The sequence below is a fragment of the Geospiza fortis genome, unplaced genomic scaffold (assembly GCF_000277835.1).
Source record: "Geospiza fortis unplaced genomic scaffold, GeoFor_1.0 scaffold112, whole genome shotgun sequence".
Classification (NCBI taxonomy): domain Eukaryota; kingdom Metazoa; phylum Chordata; class Aves; order Passeriformes; family Thraupidae; genus Geospiza; species Geospiza fortis.
The window spans coordinates 13741455-13767526 of record NW_005054298.1 but is presented as its reverse complement, the minus strand read 5'-3'; the positions used below and the strand labels follow the sequence as shown (position 1 = coordinate 13767526).

Sequence of the window (26072 nt, the reverse complement as noted above, 5' to 3'; positions counted from 1 at the left end):
AGAGAGAGAAATCAGAAAGCTTAAAAAGGTATTCTGCTTTACTTATCCAGTGCATAAATACCTGTGAGGAGAGAGGTTTAAATTTGGCACTTCTAATTCTTGGAGGGCAACATGTCTAGAGCAAGCAGTTTAGTTAGCTAATTCATTTACTAATCTTGTTTGATAAGGCAGTTTTAATACAAAATGCTTGCTGTATTTAAGTAAAAAGCAGCAGTAAAAATGTAATTTTGTTCATTTTAACAAAGTTCTGGGATTCATCCTAATGCAGTTTGCAGTAAGATCTGGATAAGTACATTTTAATAGAAACTATCTTACCCCCTTTTAACATAATATAGGAAAAGAAATTCTAAGCATATGATAAATAGTGTAATTGTGTAAACATGCATACATGGAGGTTAACCTCCTGATTAACAGTTAATATCAAAATGATTGAAATTACTGTATTATTTGCAAATTACGGTGGTGTAGGAGTTGATGAGCTTCAGCTTTAGGAAAATGAACTATAAAAAGGAAAATTGAGATGAAGACTAAGGTGTTTTTTCTTTCTTCCAAATGAAAATCATTCTGTTCTCCTTGGGAAAGAATAGTTTCCCTTTTCCCTATTTAACCTTTTTCTTACTTGGTTTGCAACTCCTGCTCTCCTCCCTCTACTCACATCATGGTTTCATATGACAAATCTGTAGCACAAAACCTAATTTTAATTGCTCTTCATAACAGCTCAATTTTAGTTTCTGTTCATCCATCCTTATATTTGAGTTCAGTTACTCTGATGGTGCTGCTTCATCCTTTGTTAACAAACTTGCAGTTTCCCTGCTTGTATCTCAGCATTGACTTGCCAGGGGCTTGAGAATTCATCAGAACCTAAAGGGGAAACGTGTTTTGAAGGACAGGAAGAAGTTAAGAATTATCTTGTGTATGTTAATCCACAAGGCCTGTAAAAACTGGTTGTAGTGTATGCTTAAATATTTTTCTGTGGAGTAAGTGTAGCTAAAAAGGCTGTCTCTCCATTGAGTCTCATATAACTATGTTGAATGTTGACAGTGCCAAGCTCCCACTCCGTAGGGTTTATAAAAATAAATCTCCACAGAAGTGTAAAACTGATGCTATATACCTGCTTATTCAAACACTTAATCATAACTCCATTTTTCTCTAGGGTTCAAAAAGAAGTAAAATGGAGGGTGATAAACCCGAGCTGGGTAATGCTGGTTTTGATGGGATGAGCGAAGATGAGCTCCTTGCAGCTGTCTTAGAGATTAGCAAAAGGGAAGCTTCTCTGTCTCTGAGCCATGATGAAGATAAGCCCACAAGCAGCCCAGACACTGGTTTTGGAGATGATGAAATTCAGGAATTGCCAGAAAACCTGGAATCTATGGAGATGGAGAAACCCAAAACAGTATTAGACTCAGGTAAGGCAAAGCAACCATCTTCACTGGACTCAAGTGGGCTAAAGCAGGTTACTGATAACATCAGGTTGGTAATGGCTGGTAGTAGGAACTGGATGCAAGTGCACTGTTGAAACTGTGACTTGCTCAGAGTTTTAGGAACTTAAACTTTATAATTTCCATATGTATAAAGCATTTAATTCATCAAACAGTGAAAATGTATTTTCTTGTAAGTCTGTCACCTCCATGATTCAAAGTTAATTTCCTTTTTTTTTCCTGTCTTGATTAACACATGCTTCCACAGGTTCCTGTGCCAGGCAATTCAATTTCCTAATATTTGGCCATGTCTAGAACTGACTCTTCCATGAGCAGAAAGTATTTTCATTTCTGTAGCTGTTGCAGCCTAGGTAGCACAGTAGCAGTGTTCTCATGGCATAAGAGTAGAATGCTTTCATAAATGCAGCTATTTTGTCCCTAGTTACTAATGAATTTAACTATATCTCTGTATTTTTTTCGAAAGCTTTCTGTGTGAGAGTAGACTTGTAAGCTTAAGAGGCTCAAGTGAATTGTGGCCTCTGACAGAGAGACAAGATGTTTAAGTACAAGAAGGAGCCTGTGTGATCTCAGTGTGGGGACATTGAGTCTTCCTTTAGCCAGCTGAAGGAAATATAAGTGGTTTATCATTTATTGTATGCTACATGCTTTCCATCAGGTTTTTAGTTGCACTAGCATGAAAAAAGAGACCAACAATATGCTCATGTCCTCTAAGAGCCAGGAAGTTAATTAACAACAGAATATCTCCCCACTGTTGCCAAAAATGACACTTGTTTCAATTGACAACTCTGGACAGCCTTGATGGTGGAAGGCAGTAAGAATAATATTATGTATGTGATCAGCCTTCTTTGTGCCCTCCTTTTTATACAGTAATGTTGCTTATGGTGTTGTGAAATAGAGTTGTGGTAGAATGTGGCCATATAAACGTATTTCTGTCCAGTTTTTCTTTGGAAAGTACAATGTAATTATTTTAAGGCTTTTTTGTGACTTCTAAGCGAAAAGTATGTGTTTAATATAGGTTGTGTATTTCTTCTTATACTGGAAGTTTTCTAAGCTCATGTAATACATTCTGGGGTTTTTTCATCCTGAAAGGATTAGACTGATGGATTATGGTTCTGGTGCTGTTGGTGTTGTGTTTAAGGGTTCACAGATACTGAGACTGCCTTGTATTATCCTTGTTAATCACTAATCAGCAGATCTTGAAGTCTGCACACGACAAAACCATGAAGTTTCACATGCTGCTGCCTGATAGTGCAACATATGCTCCAATAGCTTTCTTAGTTGCAAGCAAGAATCAGTGTCCTGCATCTGCAGGAGTGTATGCAGCAGTTGAATGATTGTTCCATTTCAGAAGTTCTATAAAGCACTTCTGCCCTTGGGTTAACTTCAGGGGTGAACAAAAGTTACCATCTTCATGCACCTTTAAAGCTGTATATAGTGCTCACAAGATTGAAGCTCTTAGCTGAAGCAAAAGGTAGCACATTTAAACAGTGCTTGAGATTTGTGCTTTTTTTTCATCTTGCATTTGGTTTGACTTTTATTGTGGCTTCGTCTGTAGTACTCCGAGGTATAATATGCAATGCAAATTTTTATAATCCATGCTTTCTTACAGAGAAATTCAGGTTCATGGCTCGAGAAACCTAGTGGGGTGTGGCTTCTGTAGTTAAACTTGCTGTTTCTGAGTGAACATAAAAGGCTAAGAAGAGAACAGGTTCAGGGATTAATCAAATAGTTCATTGTGCACCAGTTAAAATGAGTATGATATTGCACTTTGGAGCTTTTTCCATTTGACTCTTGTGTGGGTGTTTTATGGCGGGTGAGCTCCCTGTCAGTAGATGTCACTATGCTGCAAGGATTCTGGTGATTTAGAGAGAACTTAGCTGGTAACAAGCAGAAGACCCAGAAAAGTATAAACTGTACTTTATGATCCCTCAGGTCCTGCCAATTTCACTGAGATAACTAAAGATTTTGATGAGAATAAGGAAAACAAAACTCCAGAAGGCTCCCAAGGGGAGGTTGACTGGCTGCAGCAGTACGATATGGAGAGAGAGAGGGAAGAACAAGAACTCCAGCAGGCACTGGCTCAAAGCCTTCAAGAGCAAGTAAGAAATAGTTTGCTTTCTTAAGTTGTCTTTCCCAGCTGGTTACCTGAAAGCTAAAGCTAAAGGAAAAGCTTGCATTCAGACAGTAACTGCAAAGGAATTATTCTGCTTTTTTTGACATAACCAGATGGAAAAATGTTTGGGTTTCTTCTAGCTTCAGTGTCAGTAGAACGATGACACTGGATACATCTGGGCACATTTTTAATGTGCTTTGAAACCTGTGCATCACATCACAGACTCACAGATTTCTCAGAACTCCCCATGCACTTTTGTGCACTGGTTTGTCACATTATATTAAAAACGATGATAACCTCAACTAAACTCTTCCTCTCTGACATCAAGATCCCAGCCCACCTTTAGCTTCTCTGATAGTTTCTTGCAGTGTGTCATGTCAAGACTTAGTGAAAAAGGCAGGTTTCAAAGCCAAGGCTAAGAATGGCCATGTCAGGTCAGGCTAAAGATGTGTCTATCCTAGGTGTGTTTCTGGTGCTAGCGAGTAGGGGATGCTTAGTGAAGAATGTAGGAACTGAGCATTTATGTGATCCTTCCCTGTTAGTAAAGTGGAAGAAGGATCCCAAATAATTTAGTTGAAAACAAGTCTTTTAAATTAGGCTTGGAGAAAATGGGTTTCTTGAGTTGTGTGCTGTCTGTATTCCACTTGAATTGCAAGACCTGTAACTGATTTCTACAAGTTTAACCAAGCAGCAGAGAATAAAGCAAACACTCAGCCAGGTCTTCCTTTAAATAGGTGCCCTTGTCTGCTCTCTATTAATACCAAAGCTATCATGGTTTTCCTTATGAGATCTGATGTTTCCATGGCTCTTGGATTTTTTTCTCTCCCATTACTCATTATGAGGTGCTGGTATGTTCCATGCCAGATGTAACTTTGATTCATCAATGCCGAGTAGTTTAACAAAGATTCCCAAATCCTTTAGAAATAGTGAGATAAAAGGCCTCATGCTAATAATGTGAAACTGCCCTTTGAGTGTGTTTCTGCTACAGTTCTAAAGCAAAAATCTGCTATTCTAATGATTTGGGCATGGAAATGCAGTAGTTGTGGTTATCTTGATTTGAAATACATAGTTGGGGTGCTGCATTCAGGTGTGCTGAAAGCACTCAAACCCTAAATTAAGAAGCCAGCTCATTAAATATTATTGACTGGCTTGCTGTAGCTCTGGGCTTTCAAGAGTAGTGGGAGGAATAGGGGCATGATATTATTCAAACACTTGATGTGTTTGTTGGCTTGAGGTTTCTTTGCTGCTTGGTCATGGTAATATTTTTAATACCTGGTTGTTTAGTGATGTCTTTTTGCATCCTGCCTTTGTGGATTGCACCTGTTAGATACAACCACTGGCTCCACTTTCAAATGGCTTAAAAATAGCAAAATCTGTCAGGATTTAATGACTGTGTCCTCAGCTGGTTTTGGTCAGAAGCAGACTAAATTTTGCTGAAGTGTGAGGAGCTTTGTGTGTAAGTGACAGCTTTTCTGAGCACAGGGTTACAAATTCATTCAGATGCTTTTCAAATTAATGATCCAGGGAAAGCATTTGGTGTTACTGGAGACTCGCTCTGCTGCATACCAAGCTTCAGGAGCTTTGACAAGCCTTAATGAAGGTTTGTCCCAGGTTCTGTTGCACGGGAACATTGGACTCTCGGTGGTTGCAAACATTCCTTCACACAGAACCTTTAATTTACAATGTCAGGTTTGTTGTAGAAACCAGAGCAGCACAGTTTCAATGGAAAAAGAGCACCACAAGAATTTTAAACAGTGAAATGTCTCAATGAGCTAAGTTTTGTTCTCTCCCCATTAGGAGGCACGAGAACAGAAAGAGGATGATGACCTCAAACGAGCCACGGAATTAAGTCTACAAGGTGAAACTTATTTAAGTTCTTCCAGTATGTTGCTTTTGAGAGAAAATTGATATGTGTGTATGAGTGCAGCTCCTGCCTGTCAGTAAGACAGCTGGGATTCATGTTCTTTTGGTGTGTGCTTTGTTGTGTTTGGCGCTCGAGGTCAGTTTTTCTTGTTCTTGGTTGTGAAAGCAAATGCCAGGAAAAACTTAAGCTGAAAAATTACTTACTGCAGTCTCTTGACTTTTTAGTTAGATATAGAGGTATATAGAGAGATATGTGTAATATATTATAAGCAACACATATAATATACATTAATGAATAATATTAATTTAGAGAAAGCACAGTGGATCTTTAAACTTTGCATTCCCAACAAAGCCAGCATGCTAATGACCCTAGTCAGAATATAAGGATTATTTGTTACTTGCATTGCTATTTTAGGGTTTTGATTAATAAATGCCCGAGCCCTGCCTGGAAAAATGAATCAGTGCTGTTTCTATCAGATATGGGATGGGAGGGGGACAGACCTCACTGCAAGGTATAGCTCTTGGGGGTGAAGAAAGAAACCCAAAATGTACTGTTTGTCTCCTCCAAGTCCAGACAGTGCTGTAGGCCTCCTCAGGCACTGTTTAACATTTGTGTGAGGCTGGCATGCAAGTGATTTCATACAATCTGGCAGAGCAAAGCATAACTGAGAGAAAATTCCTGCTCCAAAGAGAGAGAGGGAGGGATTATAAAGTATTGTGTTAAGATACTTGTAGTTGCTCAGGGCCTTTCAAAGGCCCTCAGTTGTTGCTGGATGAACCTGTGTCAGTTCCTGAAGAGGAGTTGAATGCTGCTTAGGCATCCCTTACCCTGAGCTCTGACAGACTAAGTGACCAGTCCTTCTTGAGTTTTCCTTGATTGATATCCAGGAAGAATTCAAGGCTAGAGATCTTTCATCCCCTTGATTTGCAGTTGCTTGGCTTAAACACGAGCATTTCCCTCCTACTGTCGCGTTTGTAAGGCATCAAGAAGCAGCTGTTCAAGGAGATGTACAACATCTTGAATGCAGAGCTGGTCACATTTGTCTCATGAGGGATCCCAGTGCTGCCAAAAGCAGAGAACCAGTAATCCTCCTGGCACTGTTGGTGCAGTGGCCTTGAGCAATTCCTGTGGCAGGTGCTTTGTGCACAGACCTACCGAGGTGGCTGTGTTTCTAGGCTGTAGTCTACCCTACAGCCCGAGTGAGTGGCCTTGGTCCCAGGCTTTTAATCAGTATACTGGATCCATGGGAGAGCCTTCTGAGATAAAAGATTTAAACCTACCCACAGCCAAAGTGGCTGTGTTTGTAGGCTGTAGTCTACCCTACAGCCCGAGTGAGTGTGGAAAGCAGCAGCAAAGGATTCCCAGTTCAGTAAGGGAGCCATCTGTAAACTTCCTAAGAAGATTACACGAATCCAGTGACTGATGATTTAACAGGACAAACAGTGTGAGAATCTCTTTGGCAAAACAACTCCATCACAGCTGGCGTGATAGTCTCTTGAAAACAGACAAGAGAAAATTCCTGAGCAGTGTCCTGTTAATCTCAACTTCTCATCCACCCGGGACTCCACAGCTTTAATTTAACTGGTGAAAGCATAGCTACTTCTCCTAATGAGAACTGTACAAAATCTTAAATTAGTTGGGTAGCTGCAGAACCCCAGGAAGTTTGGAACAGCATGTACAGGGAGCAGTGGTGCCTTCCGGCTCTTTACAGAAAGCTGCGTGCATTTTGCTCAGCCAAGCAAACTGGAAGTTCCTGTGGTGAGCAGCCTTCTTACCATTGAAAACAATGAAAAGATGCCTGCTGCCAGCAGTAGCATTTTGATGCCAGTTTTAATTCAAAAATGCACTTTGTTCATGCAACTTATAGTTAAAACTGTAATTCATAGCTTCTCATTGCAGGAACTCGCAGCTCACTGACCAGACTGGCTGTCCTTCTTTTGCTGTCTGTCCTGTCTGCAGCCCACTGGTGCTCCAGAGCCAGTTGGGTGTTAACTGCTCTTTTGTCACCCAGCTGTCATTGCCATAGTGCCCTTTTGGAAAAGTATGAGGGAGATGGTACTAAAATTAATTCCAAGATGCTTAACTGTTGCTCTGACAAGTTGGAAAAGGGCAAGAGCTTTTGTTTGGAGATTCCAGTATCCCCTTGTTTTGCTTAAAAATGAAGCTTGAAATTTTATTGGGCCTGTTTATGTGGGTAGATATACCTCAACCTGTTGTAAATTCCTGTGTGGTCCACAGCTTCTCATGCAGTTACCATTGTTTGCTTGCTATCCAGAGTTTAACAGCTCTCTCCTGGACAGCGTTGGCTCTGATGAAGACTCTGGGAATGAGGATGTTCTGGACATGGAGTATTCAGAAGCTGAAGCAGAAGAGCTGAAAAGAAATGCTGAGGTGTGATCCATGATTTCAAAAGCCAGTTGAGAAATATTGCTATTCTTTATAGTCTTGAAGGTAGTTTTACAGAGCAGGTGTAGAGGCTAGAAGGTATTTATATTCTAAAGTGAAAACATAGAAAATTTCTGTACTTAAGTCATACCATGTTATTTTAATTACCAAAAAACCGCAACTCAAATCAAAGCAAGCAAAACCCAAAAAAAAGCAAATTAAAAAATCAGCTGCAGAGACCTTCTGAGTTTCTCTAAGATACTCTTTGACAGTATTGTCAGTGAATTCTAGAGGTAACATTTCCTGGTCAAGAGAGTATTAAAAAATAAATTGTCAAAAGCCATTGAAGAGAAAGAGCATGTTTCCTGTATGTAAAGAGGGTGTTGTCCACTGACATTACAGGTGCAGGACAAGAATTTGGGCTACATATCTGGTGTTAGCTGTTGAATCTGTGTACCATTATCAGTGGTATGTCTTTGATATTTCAGAAGTAAGCATGGTGTTCCTTTTTGGCTTTTCTGTTTATTTGCTGGATTAATTCTGACATCAGTGGAAGTTGCTCAGGAAATGGTTGTTTAGAAAACTTTGCAGTGTAGAGCTCATGTCAGCATCTGTTCTGAGGTCAGAGAGGCTCCTTGGCATGCTCGTTGGCCTGCTGATAGATTAAATACACATTTCCCACTTCTGGAAGGACTCCTTGTTTGGTGTGAAGCAGGGTGTCTGTTTCTGTAATCCTTCACTGGTTTGCAGCTTTGAATACAGTAGCCAAAGTTGATATCTCAGGTGTAATTCATCGTGTCCATAAGCTATGGGGGGGGGGGGCAAAGAGTGCCTGAAAGCTTTAATTGTACTTCTTTTTCTCTCAGACAGGAGAGCTTCCTCACTCCTATCGTCTCATCAGCATTGTCAGCCATATTGGAAGCACATCATCTTCAGGTAAAAGATGCCACTTTTTATTCTTCATCTCTTACCTAGCTTGAAAAATCTGTAATACAGAATTACCATAGCATAATTATTTATAGGAAAGAATTCAGGCAGCAAAGCAAATCTTCTGTCATGACTTGCTGATGGGGAAGCATGCTGGGGATATCATGGTGCCTGACTGTGGCACGTAGGAAACATACAGCTGGTGGGCTCTGTAGAATTGCTTGTCCTTGTTACCAGCTGATTGAGGGACCAGGATCTTAAGGGTCTTTTAGCATTTAAATCTGATATAGGTGGCTGGAAAAGTATGAGGGAGATGATGCTAAAATTAATTAATTAATTAAATGGCTAACCGGCTCACTGGCTGAAGTGCGGCATGGAAAGATGTGCAGAGAAGTTGTGGCTGCCCCATTCTCAGAAGTATTCAAAGCCAGATTAGATAAAGCTCTGGGCAGCCTGGTGTAGTGGAAGATGTCCCTGCCCATGGCAGGCAGTTTGGAGCAGGATGACCTTTGACTCCCTTCCAACCCAAACCATTCTGTGATTCTGTTGTGAAGGTCATTATATCAGTGATGTCTATGATATCAAGAAGCAGTCCTGGTTCACCTACAATGACCTGGAAGTCTCTAGAACTCTGGAGACCACTGTTCAGTGTGACAGAGACCGAAGCGGATACATCTTCTTCTACATGCACAAGTAGGTGTCTTGGAAAATGCTGGTCCTAGAAATTACCTGCTGCTTGTGAGGAAGGGGGCTTCTCTTCTTCCTCTGGTCCTCTGCTGGGATGAAAAATGTCTCCAGAATGACAGAATTTAAGTCCTCGGAGTTCAGAGGTGTGGGGTTGTACGTCAATAATACATAGTGTCTTAACAAATACATTAAACTGTATTTTAAGAAAGGGATTCAGTGTCTCAGTGCATGTGTTACGCCAGGAATCATAATGGAGCTTGGGTTTTTTCCTTAAGTGCTATGATATTTGTAAATGCTCTTACCCCTGCTTCTAACAGTTGTGTTGTTGCAGCCATGGTCGTCTCAGGACACAGTCAAAATGGGGTTTGTAGGTAGAAATGTTTTCAGGCATACAGAACTGAAGAAGGTTTGTATCCCCCTCTTCTGTTGTTGCTGCTGTTTGGAGATGTCAGATTAGACATCTCTCTTTGCCAGGTTTTGTAATGCTTGAGTTTGTGGAGTAAATCCAGTTGCTGATTCCCTCAGGGCTATCTTTTGTAGTGATTTTTTGTTGTGCAAAATTTTCACTGTTGGTCTTTCTTTCTGTTCTAGAGATATCTTCGATGAGTTACTAGAAACAGAAAAAAATGCACAGCCACTTAGCATGGAAGTAGGAAGATCGGTTCGTCAGCCTCTGTGAAGAGGAAAGCACCTTGTTCCTCCTGAGGAGCAAGGAAGATTCTGAACTTGTGCCAGCCACGCAGGAGTAACAAACAGCTCAGGGCCAAAACATGAGACAAAAGGTAGAAATGTGGGATGCTCGGTTTGTTGAACCATCTGTGCAAGTCCTGGGCCTGAACTTTGTGTTTAAACCTTGACATCCAGAGCGACCCTCCTGTGGTGAAATTTTCAATGTTTCTCAGATGATTTTGTCAGCATGGAGCCTTAAAGAGTTGTAACAAGCCACAAGACTACAGCTGCTCATAAACTGGTATAAAAAATAGTGCAAAAAGAGACTCGACTTTAAAAGCCCATTCACCTGTGAGATGTGAGTGGCAAAGATTTACATATCACTTGGCGCTTTTGTTTCTTTTCTCCAAGAGCAATTTAAGCAATAGACTGTAACCTGGCGTGTGTTGTGTTAGTAATATTCACTGGAAAGCCAGATCACTGAGCAGGCTCTTGCCAGTCGTCTGGCTCGCAGGCATTTTGGAATCACTCAAGCTGATGCGTTGTGACATTCATGGGTTTGTAAGCGTGCTGCGATTTCCCTGCGGTTCCAGGAAACAAACTGTCGGTGCTGTGGAATGTATTGATACCTGGTGGCAGCTCTGTTGTTTTTTTTTTTTTACACCATTCACTGTCATCCTCATTTAGATGTGAGATTATGTATGTGATTTCTTTTGTTTTACAAGTTCAATTATTTGCATTTTCTCCATGGGGTTGCTGCATCGGTGCCGTTTGGAGAGGCAAGGTCTCTCGTTGGGTGTGCTGTGTTTCACACTGGAGTTGTGTTGCTTAGGGCTGCTCTGATGTGACTCTGGGAGAGCTGAGTACCTGGAGCAAACAGAGCAGTGCCAGGAGGTGAGCTACAGTTCTGGGAGGGAAAGAATGTTCTGGCATTACCCTTCCTGTGCAGCACCTGGCACTTTTACTGCCCTGTGGCTGAGCCATGGTCTTGCCGTGGTCTTGTGTTACCCCAGGGTAAGAGGCTTTGTTCTGCAGCCATGTCTCAGTTCTCCTCTTTGAGGAGTGCAAGAGTGCTCAAACTGTGAAATTAACCAGGTGGAAAGCTTTCAGAAGGCCCTTGCTCAGCATTAACAGAACATGGTTAGGAAGAAGTGATGGTATCTGCTGGGTTTAGAAGCATGATGCTCCTTTTATAGCTTGTTTCAGCAGTGGCGGGAGAAGCCTATTAAGTTCATTTTTTTTCAGCACCTTTGCACTAATTAAGGAGGGGCAGATGTTTCCTTTCACTGACATTTACTCATTTCAGAGAAGTTATTGCTGTAAGCAAAGTAGTTGCTCTTGTTTTGGCCTCTAGTTCTGATTTTTGCAGCCTGAGTTTTAGAGATGAAAGACTTCTTTAATGAAAAAAAAGGAAGAAAATCACTTTTTTTTGCCGTTGAGATAGTTTGTGAGTTTTTTAAACTATCATTAGGAGTTTCTCAGGAATAAATTGGCTGCAGCAAAGCAGACAAAACCATCAATTTAGGAGACAGCAGGCACCTTTCACGGGCATTTCCACACTGGAGTTTATCCCGGCAGGGTGTGTCACTGCCCTCAGGGGACTCTTCCCACTTGCAGGCAGCAGCAGCAAGTGACAGCGTGGGTGTCCTCGGCACGCCGAGCACTTGGGGGACCCTGGTGTGAAGACTGACCTCCCTCCCAGTCCCCAGGTGGGGCAAGCCCAGGGGCCCCTGGGCATGGTGGCATCTTCCTGGCCTCTGAGCCAGCAGCAAAGGCTTGGCTGCAGACATGCCAGAGGGTTTATCTGGTGAGACGCAGCCCGAGGGGGGTGTGTGTTAATTTATTACAAAGCATTATACTTTTCTGTTGTCAGTACTGATTTTGGTTAAATTCTGGGCGACGGGAAGAGGTGGTGGCATGGGAGTTGTCCTTTGAACTGATCGCCCTGCGAGTGTGATGGACTGCTCCGTCCAGAGGGCAAACCTGTTTTCCCCAAGCACATCCTATGCTTGTGCTGTAAATAACTGGTATTCCTGTAGTATCAGAAGTCAGCTCTGCTTTTTTGGGTGGCAAGATTGTTTTTACAAGGCGCTGCACTCCAGTTAATTTATAATAAAAGCAAACATAGCCTGATTTTTCAGTGCAGTAACTTTTGTTTAAAACCAGTTTTGTTTGGATCAAGGTGAAAAAGCTGGTGCTTGAAAACAGTGTTCCTTGTGTTATGAAAAGTTCTTGCTTGTTATTCTAGTCATTAAGAATTTGCAGACATATACTATAATTTAAGCTTTTTTGTTTGGCATATGGCAGCTCAGTTGCACCTTCAGCCGGGCAGGAGTGTCCACAGAGCCCCTTCCTTGCAGAAGCCAGCTTTTTCCCTGCCCAAGAGCAGGGGGGAGGATGACAGGTGTGTAATTCTCAAGAGATGTGCTGCCCACCAGTTGTGTCATTCCCACTGCTCACGCTGTTGCAGCAGCCGGTTCAGTAAGGTTTGCCTTCCATGTGGGATACCTGTCCTTGGGTATAGGTAGGTGAAGCTTAGTTGTGGGCCCTGAACACGTGCTAGCTCTTCCTCAGTTAAACATTTACCCACTTCTGAATCAACCTAGTTTAGTACAAGTGTGATTCAGCACAGAAATTCAAGGAACTCCCATCCCTCTGTTCCTTTCGTCACTTCGTTGTCTGACTGCGATAATTTGCTCTTGATTTACACCCCTAATCTGAGAGGGGCAGAGCTTTGGTGTCACTGAGCTGGAGCTCGTGTGTGAGTCCCTGGGGAGCCCTGGCCAGCAGGGCTGCACAAAGAGCCTCTGCAGAGCAAGGACTGTTTTCCCAGCTGGAGCAGCAGAGTGGGACTGACGGAAGGAGAGCGCGGAGCACTGCAGCACCTGTGGCCTCGGCCTCACCTCCCCCCTGCTCAGTGCAGCACAGATAAGATCACCCGTGCATCTTCCTGCCTGTCCTGCATCGAGGAAGGGAAGTGCTGATTGCCAGCTCAGCACTTCCTGCTTCAGTTCATCCTGGCACGAGGCAGGTGGGGAACATCGTGGGGCTGGGAATAACTCATCTGCTTTGTTTTAATGGAGCTAATTATCCCTCTAATTGCCCGCCAAAGAGAGAAAAAGGGGTGCAGGACCCCTGGCAGCTGCTGTCCATGTGGTTTGCTGCCAGACTCCAGCCTTGCCTCCCACTGGCTTCTGCCTGCACCCTGACTTTCTGGTTCTTTACACTGTTGATGTGGAGCAGTGCTTTTCTCTGTGTTTTAGCAGACCTGTTCCTCTCTATTCTTTACAGTTTTTGCTCTTGGGTTCCCCCTGCCCATTTTTAAATGATGTGTAGATAGATTTTTGTGAAATTAAAACCTCTTTATTAACCCTCTATTGATTTGGAATCTTATTTCTGCTGACTCTTGCTGGACATGGCACCTCTGCTTCCCCTTTTCCACTGGGACTTTGCTCGGTTGCCTGGGAGCATCCTGTGTGTGTTCAGTGCCTCTCAGCACATGTCTATCCTGGCCCCCCTGAGAGAGATATGTCCCCAGGGGGGACACCTCAGTGCCTCTCAGCATCCCTGTAGAGCCCAAGTAGAAGGGAGACACCCTCCTCCTCTCCTGGGTCCAAGGACAAGTGATCCTTGGTGTCTGTCCCCGCAGGCACGGTGTCCCCTCATTTACCTTTGGTACCACACGTGTTTACTGCAGTTCAAGTGATAAGGCAGGGAGCGGCTCCAGCTGCACACTGGACCTTTAGCCCGGAGCTGCAGGTGCCCGGATGGGAGAGTCCTGGCAGCTTGAGCATGCCCAGCCTGTGCATCACCTCTGAGCACAGCCAGGACAAAGGAAGGCCTCGGGGAAAAGGAGCTGAGGGTCCTCCCCTGTGCTGCTGGTGCCCAGTCAAGTCTTGTGTCTCTGTGTGCCAGCTCTGAACCAAATAACCCCCACACCTGGGGCTGGGCCTTGGGGTTGGAGAGGAGAGACCACAGCCCTATTTTTCATACTTTTTTATTTGCTAAAGAGCTGGGATTGTTTCTGTGCCCAGGCTCCTGCCCTAGAAGAGTCCATTGTCCTTCTTGAGCTTCTGTTGTTTCCACAAGGGCAGGCTGCTGAAGGCAGAGCGGCTCATGCCGAAAACAGCCTGGAAGTCCGCATTGGAGAGGTGGTCCTGGGGCCAGAGAAAGAGAGGAGGCTGAGCTGAAGAACTGGGAGGGGCTTTCCCTGTCTCCCTCTCCAGCAGCCCCCTGGCCTCATCTTACCTCCTTCCTGCTGGGATCCACACCCTGGGGCAGGTCCTCAGCGGAGGTGTTCACCAGCACATCCAAGGGGAAGGTCTCCAGTTTGGTGGGGACAAGGGTGGTGGTGGCAGTGAAGACCTCTTCCCTGGATGTGATCGCCTGAATGGGGGGGGCAGAGTCACATCAGGGCCTGGCCCAGGGATGGAGGCACCAGGCTGGCTCCAGGTGTCTGCTCACTGAGGATCTGTCCTTGCAGCCCCTCCTGTCACCGGCCAAGGGGATGGGAGGGTGTTCTGTGCCCCCAGCCAGCCCAGCTGCCTTTCTCTTTGTGCCACTTACTGAGGTGAGCTGCCCAAGGCTGCTCTCATCGCCCAGCTCAGCTCTCAGTGTCTCGTAGGATTTCTTGTCCTGGGAAGGAGACAAAGTGCTCAGCCCCTCAGCATGCACAGGGGTCAGGCAAGCTGCTGCCCACCCCCTGGAGATGCTCCTGGGGCCAGACCCACATCTGGCCCCTTCTGCAAAGGGACTCCCTAGTCTTTCAAACCCCCCCCATAACTCACCTCCCAGTTGAGAGGGTCCCAGGCCAGGAACCAGCCGGTGAAGGTGGGGGGCTCATAGCCCTGCTTCACCACGATGATGGGGGTGTCAAGGTCACGCCCGCTGGGGTGGCTCCGCAGGTACTCCTGTGCCATCACTGCTGCTGCCTCCTTCTCTGACTCATTGGCACCTTTCCCAATCCAGAGGAAAACCTGCAATAAAGTTACTGTGTCCACTACTGGGGTGAGACAGAGCCCTCTGGGGCCTCGGTTGGAGGCACATGGGCTCTGTCCATGGGGAAGGACTTGGGAGTCCATTCTCAGCGTTTCCTGGAACAAAAAGGCTGGAAAAAAGCATCATGGGACCATGTATAGGCAGGTTTCCACCCTCCCATCCTACCAGCTGTGGCTGATGCAGGTCCTCCAACTGCAGGAACATCAACTTGTGGGATCAAAGGTCTGTCCCCCACTCCATGCTCCCCCAGCTCACCTGGTCCCAGGTGTCCAGTAGGTAAACATCACTCTCCTCCAGGTCATCCTGGGTGAAGTCTATGATCTCTGTGGCCAAGAAGGTGCCTGTCTTGTTGGAGCACTCAAAGAGTCGAGGGGGCACGGACAGGTTCTCCTCCTGCAGCCTGAGAGGGGTCAACGTGATGGGAATGAGGCTCACCATGCTTGGGGACTGGTGGCCCATCTAACCCCTGGGCATGGGTAGGGACAGGACTGGTACCTCTTGTTACTGGCATATTGGGACTTGCCCCCCAGGGCCAGCCAGAACTCAGGTGGCTCCTGTCCTTCTGCAACCACTGGCTTCTCCATCTTGGAGATTATGTCAGCCACAGTCTTGGCCATCTCACGTTCATCCCCGCTGCAGCCCTGCCAAGCAAGCACAGCTGCTCCATCACTGGCCCAGACACAGAGGAGGAAGAGGAGGTGGGGACAGTTGTCTTGGAGGTGGCAGCCCCCACGCCAGTGCCCAGCAGTACCCACCTTCCCATACCAGAGGTAGCAGCAGCTGGGGGTTTTGAGCACAAAGACATCATTGGAGTTGAGGGAGGAGGCACGGACAGGCACCTCGAAGGCCTTGGTGTTGTACTCGTTGGTGCCGTGCACTTGGAAGAGGCGGGTGGAGGGTGCGGGCTCTGTGCTGCCCGCCCGTGACGTGCCACCCTGGGGGACAGGGACAGGAGGTCACCACCGGTGCCACAAGCCCACTGGCCGGCCCATGCCCCCAGATCCCTGTGCTCACCGCATACACCACCATCTTGCCCTTGAAGATGGCCATCAGATGGGCCGGCTCCTTGCCCATGGTGACGCGGATCTGCACGGGCTCGTTGTTGTACTTCTGGTCCAGGGCGACGGCTTGGTAGGCAGAGGCAGCCAGCTCATCTGCACTGGCTTGGCGGCCCTGGGCAGGGCAGAGGGGGCTCAGCACCCAGCACAGCCCCCCTCGCCCTCTCGAGAAGAGGCAACTCTCATGCTGCTCCCAAGGGACAGAGCACCCCCAGTCCAGGGAGGTACACCCCTGTCCCCCACCCCTGGGGCAGTGACCTGGAGTCTCACCTGCCAGATGTAAATGATGCGGTTCACCTTGGGCCCCACAAAATAGGTGTAGAGCACCAAGTAGCAGTCTCCACCATAGAAATGGCCCAGCCACTTCTTCTCAACAGGCACCAGCTCATTGTTCTCCACACGCCAGACCTGGTGGGACAGGGATATACTGCTGTCAGAGCTGGTGCATCCTCCTGCCCTGCAGATGCTGGACCCCACAGCCTCCCCTGGTATAACAAAGGGGGTATCAGAGGGTCCCACATTCTTCCACGGTCACCTTACCTCTACTTCTCCAGATCCATCATCCACCATCTTCTGCTGGGCAGCCATCTGGGGCTTGGCGTGCAGCGTGGTAGCATCAAACTTCACCTGCTCCACCTTGGCTGTGGGGAAGGACAGAGGGGTGAGCCAAACCCCTCAGGCCACAGGAGCTCCCCACAGCCAGCCCATCCCAATCCAAGAAGTCCTTCCACGTTGGAAGGAGACACTCACCCACTTTGCCCACGGTGTGGGTCTTGCCCAACCCACTGCTCTGGTTGGGGACAGTCCATTTTTGGAAGAGCTGCCTGAAGACAGTTGACTCGGACCCATCATTCTCTGTTTCCACGCTGGTGCTGTCTGGATAGTTCTTGGCTTTGATGAAGCCCTGGTGGGATCCAAACACAGAGCATGGCCATGAAGTGCCTGGCACCCCAGGGAGCAGTCAGGCTATCCTGTAACAAGCCCCTGGCCCAGCACCCACCAGCGCCCTGCTCATCGCCTCCTGCTTCTCCTCCTTGTTGGCATTCTTGCCCTTCCAGACGAAGATCTTGATACCTCCTTGATCAAGGATGTAGCAGTCCTTGAAGAAGGGGCAACAATAGAAATTAGGACTTCAGGCAAGTCCACCAAATTCAGCTTTTGAAGGATTAAAGCTGCCAAGGAAACTGGGCACCACCAAGCATCCCATGGGTGACAGACCTCGTGCAGGAGCATGTCTTGAGTTAGGGGTCGAACTGCCACCTCCTGTATGACCAGGTTTCCACTGGTGTTGGAGATACTGACAGGAGAAAAAGAGATGAAAAAAGACTTAGAAAGTGGGTTGGAAAACCCCATCCCCATTACAGGGTGGTAGGGTTTAGCAGGGCTGTTCCCTCCCCATCCCCTTCCCCAGCCAGATCATGACACAGGTGGTGCCCAGGGGCTCTCTGGCTGTGCCATGGTGGCAAACTGGTTTGTAGCTTGCCCTGCCAGGCAGCTCACTCATGGCCACAAAGAGGGACAGAGGGGTGCCAGATGCTATGGAGCCACTGAGGCACATTGCCACAGCATCCAAAGGTGATGCTTGCATGAGCATCTCTATTGGGTACCAATCCTCTTGGCAGCTGGGATTCCTCTAGCTCCAACAGCACCCAAAGGACTTATCCCCACCTCTGCTGTAGCTTTGACCCTTCTTGGTGTCTGTCCATGGGGCTGGGAGTTGTGGGACATAGCAGAGATGGCTGCTGGCTCCCTCTGACACCAGGGAAAATGCCCCATGCAAAACCCAGCCCCAACAACTCACTGGTAGAGCTTGAGGGAGGATTTGAGCTTCTCATCCACTTTGTCATCAGGGATGGCAGGCTGGATGTCCCTCTTCTCACCCAGCACATGCTTAAGGACCTTCATGAGTCCCGGTGAGGCATTCTCATCCTCACCATCCACTACGCCCACCTTGGCACGGCCCCCACGTTCCCGGTCCCGGATATCCTTGGCCAGAGTCATCGCCTGCAGCCAGGGGAGAAGGGACAAGCCCAGATGAGGGAGGGGTGGCTGGTGACCCCCCTCTCCTGCGGGAGGGGACCTTGGGACCCGCTGGCCATACCCTCAGCCTCTCGTTTCGGTTGCTCTCAGGGCCGTTCCACTGGATGATGAGCTGGCCCAGGTCCAGCAGGGATACGTCTCCTCTGTTGAAGCTTTTCCAGCTCATCTCCACCTGCAGCAGGACGGGATTGAGAAGGATGGGTGGTAAGCAGCAGAATGCCTGGATCCTCATGGCTCTGCAGCCCCTCTCAGGAGTACTGAGAGGATTTCTGGGGAGCAGTTGCAAGGCAAGGCAGCATCATCCCACACCCACTGTGTGCCCTGCTTGAAGGGCTGTATGTGGGGGGAGCTCTGGCCCAATCGATCCTGATCCAGACCCCACACATGCCATGACTCACCTCTCCTGCCACCACATTCTTCTTGCCCTTCACATGCAGCAGTCGCTGGACGTTGTAGGTGTTTGTCTCCACATGCTTCATGCCTGAGGCCACCCCACCCTTCTTATAGCTGGGAGGGGACAGACATGGCGTCAGCCCTGGGTCTCCCTCCTCACACCACTGGGGTGTCCCTCCCACCTCTGTGCACAATGAGGTGTTCGGGGTACACACACGTGGTAATGGATAGATGGAGCCCAGCTCCAGATCCTCCTTCTTCCTCCCCCACCTCACTGAGACAGAGCTGTCCTCATCCCCACTGGATGGGGACCCCTCCCAGTGTCACCCCCCATGGAACAGGTGCCCAGGGGTGACTGACATACATGAGTCCCTGCTTGAAGTAGGCGCGGAAGGTGTCGCTCTCGTGCCCCTGGACCTCGCGGTGCTGCACGGCCACGGAGCCCAGGTGATCATCCATCTGCGTGGTGTAGATGGCCGCCGCCCCCTGCTCGTCCTGGCTCGACTCCTTGCCCAGCCAGTAGTGGATGTCGTAGCTGAAGTTGCTCCCAGACTTGCGTGTCTGCAGGACACCGGGCCCCGCTAGAAGAGCCCCCGTGTCCCCAGGCCCCACACATCCCTCCCTGCACCGAGCCCTGGAGGGCAGAGCCGGCTCCCATTCCCTGTGCCGCCCCTGACTGCCCTACCGACAGCAGCACGTAGCAATCCCCCTCGTAGAAGTTGCCGTAGCTTTTGGTGGGCACTGGCACCATCTCCATGTTCTGCAGAAGGAAGGGAGACATCAGCCCTGGTGGGGAAACCCCCAGCCCAGCCCCACGCACCCCACTGCCCCCGCACCGGGAGCTGCCGGGTTTAACCCTGGGTGCTGCACTGAGACCCCCAAACCCAGGTCCTGAGGGCCCAAAGGGAGGATCTTCCCCCACAGAGACCCTCCCCAAGGCAGCCCCAATGATGTGCCCCCATTCCCACCTCAATCCGCCATATCTGGATGCCCGGCGTGGTCTTGTTCAGTGTCCTGGAGACTTTGGCGCTGAGCTCCACCATGGTGACAGGTACCACCGGCACGGGGACCTGCCCGCATTGGCAACACCCTCGTTAATGGCAGGCAGTGTCATTAAGAGCTGGGACACAGCCAACCTGCTGTGCCATCTGCTTCCCTGCTTGCTCTGCAGAAAGGCCAGCTGTAAACCCCCCTGTACGGAGCTGCACAGGGCAAGGGGACCCCCAGCACCGTGGTATCAGCTCTGTGGGCACAGTCTGGGGCTGCCATCCCCTCAGCTTGGCTGGCACTGCAGCTAATGAGTCCGTACCAGGGTCCAGGTTGGGAAGGTGCAGCGTCCCATATGTGCCCCAGTGCTCTGCCCTGTCTCCAAGCAGGGGACAGGGCAGTGCAGGGCACCCACAGCTGGGTGACACTGCTGCACGGTGGCCTGTCCTCCCCAGCACCAGCAGGAACTGGCCCTGCTCAGCCTTGTCCTGGCACGGCTTGGCGTGAAGTGGAACAGTGTGACATGGCCACTGCTTACACACACAACACACACACAGAGATACACACACACACAACACACACACAGATACACACACACACACAACACACACAGATACACTCACACTGCCTGCTTCACACCCCCTGCTTCCAAACCCCAGCCCATCCATGCCCCCCAGGAGGGGCACACCCTGGCTCCACAGGGCAGCTGGATGCCGGTGCTCCAAGGTTGTCCCCAGCCATCTCTGCCAGGCTGACAGTGCTCCCCTCAAGCAGGCAGAGGGGCCGAGTCAGGCAAAGCCACCCTGTGCTCCCCGGCTGGCAGGGAGCGCTGGCATTGCCCAGATGGGAGGTCTCTGCTTCCCAGCCCTGCAAAAGCCCTCCTGACCCCACTGTGCTGCCCCACAAGCACCCACATCCCATACCTCACACCCAGGGGAAGCCTCCCCCGCAGCACAGCCCCAAGATGGGGCTCAGGTGGGTCCCCAGGCCCATCCCCAGGCTAACCTGATGCCAGCAGTGATGGTGGCCATGGGACATGCTGCCCACCCCATGCCCACCCTCTGTCCCCTCACCCTACGCCGGCTGCTCACCTTGCCTGCAGAGCTGGGTGCACAGGTGAGCGTACCTAGGTGGAGTGCTCAGGTGCCAGCACCCAGGGGACCTTTGTTCCCTCGTGTCCCAGCCTTTGCTCACCATATAAGGGCAGGGACAGCCCAGAGTCAAGGTCCCCACAGCCCTCCAAGACTTTGTGGCACCTAAGAGCTCCGTTACTCATGGGGTGTTTCCCCCCCAGATGCTATTGCACCCTGCCCACAGGCTGGCTCTGCCCAGGGTGGTTCCTCTGCCCTCCCCGGGCCTCCTCCCCTCTTGGCCCCTGGTACTGAGTCCATGCTGAATTTTTTTCTTTTGCACTCCACCAAGAAGATCCATAAAGTGATAGCAATGGGCTGGACCAGGACACGTGGGCATGGGGATGGCCACTGTTCTTCATTCCCCAGACCCTAAAATCCCCAAACCTTCCCAGACACAGAGCACTAAGGCCACAGAAATGGGGTTTTTTGGTACCTCCTCCCCCCCAGAAAGGTTCCATAAGTGACAGCCATGCAGCACCTGGGGCATCTCAGCCCCAGCCCCTAACTGGCACATCCCCACCCTGACCATGGCACTGTCCCCAGGCTGCTTCCCACCCCAGCTGGAAGCCAAATCCTTGGCCACTCCCGGCTGTGCCTCCCTGCCTCGGGAGTCTCCATGGGAGCCCCAAGGGAGGGAGATGGGATGTGGGGCTGGGGTCTGGGGGGACAGGACAGGACATGAAGCAGTGGCACAGCTCAGCCCTGTCCTGTGCCCCCAGACCCCAGTCCCGAGGGTTGGTATCTGATGATGCCCTTGATGTTGGCGGAGAGAAGAAGGGACTGAAGTGGCTCCCGGGCCTGTCAGTGGTTTCAGAGGACGACCGCGGCGTCCATAAAGGTGGGAGGGGCAGGTGCCAGCAGCAGGCAGGTCCGCGGGCCTCCTGTCCTGCTCTCCTACCTCCCCCAGCCCTGCTGCAGCTTTACCCTGGCTGCCCTGCTGGGCCAGCAGCCCTGGCCCCAAGCGCTGCGGGCATCCTGCAGCCCTGGGCTGGGCTGCAGCGAGCCCCAGATCCCGCCTGACCGTCCTGTCCCGCAGGGATCCCCGCAGCGATGGCCACGGGCTGACCCAGAGCAGGGGGCGTGTCAGCCACAAACAGGGGGGGTCCTGGTGCCACAGGGGTGGGCTCTGCTCTGCCCTCCGCTCCTTGGCCCCCAAACCCTCCAAACGCTGCCACCCAGCTCCCACCTCCTGCGCCCCACTCGAGTGTCCCCGTGGATGCCTTACCTGGGTGCAGAACCCCCGGTGGGGCTGTTCGGGGTGGGGTGGGACACCCGGGTGGCCGCTGTCACCCTCTGCTCGGTGGCCACGGCCCAGGGCAGTCTGTCAGTGTGGCACAGGGGTAGGGACCCCTCGGCGGCCCCAGAGGGCTCACCCCCTCTCCGGGCCCCCAGCCGGGCCACTAATGAACTCAGTAATTAGTGCAGCCATAGGGAGGACAGAGATTTCATTAATGAGGGGAGGCATAGGGCCAATGAGGGCACGGGGGAGGGGGCAGCTAAGAGATTCCCCCCAGGAACCCAGAGCCTGCATGTTGGCAGCAGATGGCCTGGGATGGCGGGAGGGGGCCACAGGTTGCCCCCCAGTCTGTATGGGGAAGGCCTGAGACCTTCCTTGGAGCGAACTCAACTGAGGTCTCTCAGAGCTGGGAGGAGGGCACAGCCCATGTGGTAAATTGGTAAATTTACCCCTCCTTGTTAAGGGGCAGGATAGCCATCCCTGTGGCACCAGGGGCTTTTTCCCAGGAGGACAGGGAAGGAGTTTGGATGGAGGTGCCAGGGCAGCCTGGGGGGGCTGTCCTCCAGCGTGAGGGTGTCCCCTTGGCACCAGGCAAGGGGTGGCACCTCAACCCTGCAGCCCGAGGGTGCTCCCCCAGCACTGACCTGCAGCATCCCCCCCTCCCAGGGGCTCAGGGGATCCCAGGGGCTCCGTGTCCCCACACTGAGCACAGCCTCTAGTGACACGCACGTGATATGTATCCATACATGCACACACTCAGGACTACTCTTTCCAAGATGGTTTGACAGCTTTAATCACATGAAGGCACTTGGATCTGGTACCCCAGCCCTCCCCAGCCCCCCACGCTGCCTCTGCATCCCCCAGGCCTCCCAAGGATGCCCAGGGCAGGGCTGTACACCCACAGGCACTCGCTGGGCAGCGGCTGTGCTGGCGCCCTTTGACTTGTCTAACATAAAGTGCTGAGTCCAAGCCTCCTGGCAGGGCAGGATGAGCCCGGGGCTGGCAGGGATCCAGGGAGCTGTGCTGCACCAGCCCCCACCACAGGGCAGGGGCTGTGGCTGGGGCTGGGGGCCCCTGCTCAGCCCCAGCAGTGGGAGCAGGGCAGTGAACAGCACCAGAAAGCTAAAACGCATCACACCCACCCCCCAAACACTGCCCCGCTCCCTGCGCTGGCACTGCGGTAAAAAGGCACCCATGATTTTTTGGGAAACCATTGCTTTTCCCTCTAAAAAGATATGAGGCATTGTCCATATTGTGACATTAAAAAAGGCCTGGCTGAGCTCAGCCTCCCCAGGAAAACCCTCCCTGAGAGCCCCCAGACCCTCAAAGCCGGGGGACACCCTGGCACAAGTCCAACCCCACGGGGGTCAGGGCAACCCCAGGCTACGGGGGGGCTGCAGTGTCCCCCGCCCCCTCCCAGCTGGGGACTGGGGCTGGGGAAAGGCTGGGAGGGGCACATTAAGGCTGGTATGGGGTCCCTCTCTCCAGACTTGCAGCCTTTGGTGAAGCTGCAGATGGATATGGAGTGGGGGGTGCGCCCCCCGCCACGGGAGGGGACCCTTCTGTGGGTGACCAGAGTGGCTCCCAGTGACACAGTGTGACTGGAGAGGGGGGGAGGCCACCTCCCCCCCAAAAATGAGAAGAAACCGAAGTAAAGAGCCCCCCCACCAGGCACACCCCTTGCAGGGCTAAGGGGGAACAGAGACACGGTGTCTCAAGGCACGTGGGAGGCATTTGTGCCCAGGGGCTCAGCCCTGAGGCTGGGCTGCCCCTGCAAAACACAACCCCCAGGTGGGGCAGCAGGCATGAGGAGAGGCAAGGACATGATCCCCTCGAGGTGATCAGCTGCACCCAGGGCACAGTTAAGGGTACGGTGGCAGCCCTATGCACCAAGGGCAGAAAGACTCCCTGCGTTTTTGGAGGGTGACAAGGTGTTACCTGTCCTGTAGCCTCGGCAGACAGGGGCCAAGGGCTGCCAGCCTCCCAGCAGGCAGAGTCAGGATGGAGGGATCCAGTCCTCCCAAAGGCAGTGGAAAGCAGCAGCTGCTGACCCCACCCCCCTCCCCAATCGGGGGACAGAGGGGAAAAGGACCTGAGAACCGTTTCGTGGAGGGGGGCACAGGCTGGGGGGAAAGGGGCCAGAGCTGGACAGTGGGGGAGGATGGGACCCCCCAGTAGGTCCTCAGCACAGCAAGGCAGTGGGTCACCCATGGCCCCCCTTCTCTGAGAAGGGGGACACCCACATCTCCCACCAGCGGCAGGCACGGAGGGCACCTGCACCCGCCGGGGCTGGGGGGGATGATGGGGCCCGGGGGGGGGCCATTAGCTGTTAGTCCGCTGCTTCTTGAGCACTGCGTACACGTCCTCCACCTTGCTGAGCCTCTCGAAGAAGGGCAGCAGGTCCAGCAGCTCTGTGTCCGCCATGTTATCGAACCAGGAGGCCACCGGCACCTGCAGGCGGCACAGGGGACAGAGTGGCACGGGGGACAACGCTGGGAGAGGGTCCCCCAGCACATGACCTCCCGAGGCCGCCCAGCCGTGCCCTGCGGGTACGTACGGCGTTATCCGGGTGGAAGATGTAGGACGCGGGCGAGTTGTCCACGATGATGATTCGGCGCAGGTCGCGGCCCAGGCGGCTCAGGTCCTTCACGTAGTTGCCGCGATGGAAAACACAGGATTCCCGGAAAAGCCGTGCCCGGAAAGCCCCCCATTTATCCAGCAGATCAGCCACGGGGTCTGCATACTACAGGCACAGGAGGGGGATCACTATGGCACACCACACCGCCCTGCCCACCGCACAGCGACAATGGCACCCAGCTCTCACTGTGCCTCAGTTTCCCCGGCCAGTGCCTTGGAGGGGCAGGTAGGGAGGCTGCCCAGTGCTGGCGCTGCCTCTGGGTACACAGGGGACAAGAGGCCAGTGATGCCTGCAGGTGGGCAGGCAGGCAAGGGAGCTGTGCCACTGGAGGAGCATCTGGGAAGGGGTGGGCGATGCCAGGGCAGGTCGGGGCACCCACCTTGGCCAGGCTGGCAGTGAAGAGCACGCACTCAAAGAGCTCGCCCATGCGCTGCAGGAACTCGTCCACATGTGGCCGCTTGAGCACGTACACCTGCGAGCACGGACAGACGGACAGAGGGCAGCGCGCTGCTGGCACCGGCCACGGCTCACCCAGTGCCCCCACGTCCTCCCCAGGGGACACCTGTGACCCCACAGTGAGCAGCTCCCTAGCCACACCTCACGGGAGCTGCCCGTGCAGGCTGGGGGATGCCATAGCCCCACGGGAGTGTCCAGGGTGAAGAGTTTGGCCGGCTCCAGAGCCAAGTAACCGAGAACAGGCTGACTGCCCAGACCACAGCCTATCCTGGATTACTTGAAACCGGGGCTGGCCACTGCAGGAGGGCACCATGCCAGGGCACCCCTCACCTCCCTGCCCTGCAAAGAGAGGGGCACCCACCTCTGTCCCCGCAGAGTTGGCACCCTGATACCTCCCATTGCCCTGGGATGGCTCCTGGTCCTGGGGGAGGTGGAATGATGCCCCCCTCCCAGCAGGCACCCACCCCGCTGTTACCTGGTGCATGATGCCATCGATCTCCACAGGAATGATGAAGTCGGCGTTGTTCACTGGCTGGGGAAGGGCACACCAGGATGAGCACTGGGCACGCCAGGCACCCCCTGCCCAAATGCTGCCTGCTCTATGCTCACTGTGCACCCCTGCCAGCCCCCTCACAGGGACACCCCAGCTGAGCCAGCCAGGCTCTGCTGGGTGCTGGGCATCACCGTGGGGGAAAAGGGTGACAGAGCAGCTGGGGGAGCATGTGGGGGAGAGGAGTGGGGTGGGCCAGGGTGTCCCCCACCTTGAAGGAGCTGTGCACCAGGGTCTCATCCAGGTCGATGACCACGCAGAGCTTGCTGGCGTCCTGCGGCTTGATCTCGGGCAGCAGGTGCTTGACAGCGGCCTGCAGCAGGGGGACACAGTCAGCAGGGCATCCATCCACAGGGAGGGCAGAGGGGGCCCTGGGAGGAGCGACTGTTCACCCCCCAGCCCTGCCCAGGCCACAGGGGAGGTGCAGGGGTGGCAGCCCAGCCCCGCCGGTTCCCGGCTGGGGGTGCGGGGTTACCCTGGGCAGTGCCCCGTTCTCCT

General features: G+C 51.5%; 3 protein-coding genes across 3 annotated transcripts in view; 1 reads left to right on the top strand and 2 right to left on the bottom strand.

The window, feature by feature from the left end:
- Nucleotides 1-13459, top strand: part of USP37 (ubiquitin specific peptidase 37) — a 33967-nt gene extending 20508 nt beyond the window's left edge. The window contains exons 17-23 of the mRNA XM_005415785.3: nucleotides 1154-1406; nucleotides 3372-3538; nucleotides 5350-5410; nucleotides 7692-7807; nucleotides 8668-8737; nucleotides 9283-9421; nucleotides 10007-13459. Of these exons, the coding sequence (XP_005415842.1) occupies nucleotides 1154-1406; nucleotides 3372-3538; nucleotides 5350-5410; nucleotides 7692-7807; nucleotides 8668-8737; nucleotides 9283-9421; nucleotides 10007-10094 (894 nt within the window). The 3' untranslated portion in view covers nucleotides 10095-13459. The remainder of the gene's footprint in view (nucleotides 1-1153; nucleotides 1407-3371; nucleotides 3539-5349; nucleotides 5411-7691; nucleotides 7808-8667; nucleotides 8738-9282; nucleotides 9422-10006) is intronic.
- A 584-nt stretch (nucleotides 13460-14043) lies between these two features.
- On the bottom strand, nucleotides 14044-19622 carry VIL1 (villin 1). Its single transcript, XM_005415784.2, has 19 exons — nucleotides 19542-19622; nucleotides 19259-19333; nucleotides 18938-19134; nucleotides 18579-18687; nucleotides 18242-18352; nucleotides 17942-18144; nucleotides 17359-17437; nucleotides 17141-17239; nucleotides 16891-17044; nucleotides 16681-16781; nucleotides 16411-16548; nucleotides 16097-16255; nucleotides 15838-16017; nucleotides 15578-15723; nucleotides 15338-15482; nucleotides 14872-15060; nucleotides 14651-14719; nucleotides 14333-14470; nucleotides 14044-14241 (listed from the first exon to the last, which is right to left on the bottom strand). The coding sequence occupies exons 1-19, from the start codon at nucleotides 19614-19616 to the stop codon at nucleotides 14128-14130; spliced, it is 2481 nt and encodes an 826-aa protein (XP_005415841.1). The 5' UTR covers nucleotides 19617-19622; the 3' UTR covers nucleotides 14044-14127.
- Nucleotides 19623-24239: 4617 nt separating this feature from the next.
- CTDSP1 (CTD small phosphatase 1) overlaps nucleotides 24240-26072 on the bottom strand; it is a 4699-nt gene continuing 2866 nt past the window's right edge. The window contains exons 2-6 of the mRNA XM_031057932.1: nucleotides 25786-25945; nucleotides 25500-25556; nucleotides 24948-25040; nucleotides 24488-24673; nucleotides 24240-24381 (exon numbers count right to left, since the gene is read on the bottom strand). Coding sequence (XP_030913792.1) covers nucleotides 24253-24381; nucleotides 24488-24673; nucleotides 24948-25040; nucleotides 25500-25556; nucleotides 25786-25945 — 625 coding nt within the window. The 3' untranslated portion in view covers nucleotides 24240-24252. The remainder of the gene's footprint in view (nucleotides 24382-24487; nucleotides 24674-24947; nucleotides 25041-25499; nucleotides 25557-25785; nucleotides 25946-26072) is intronic.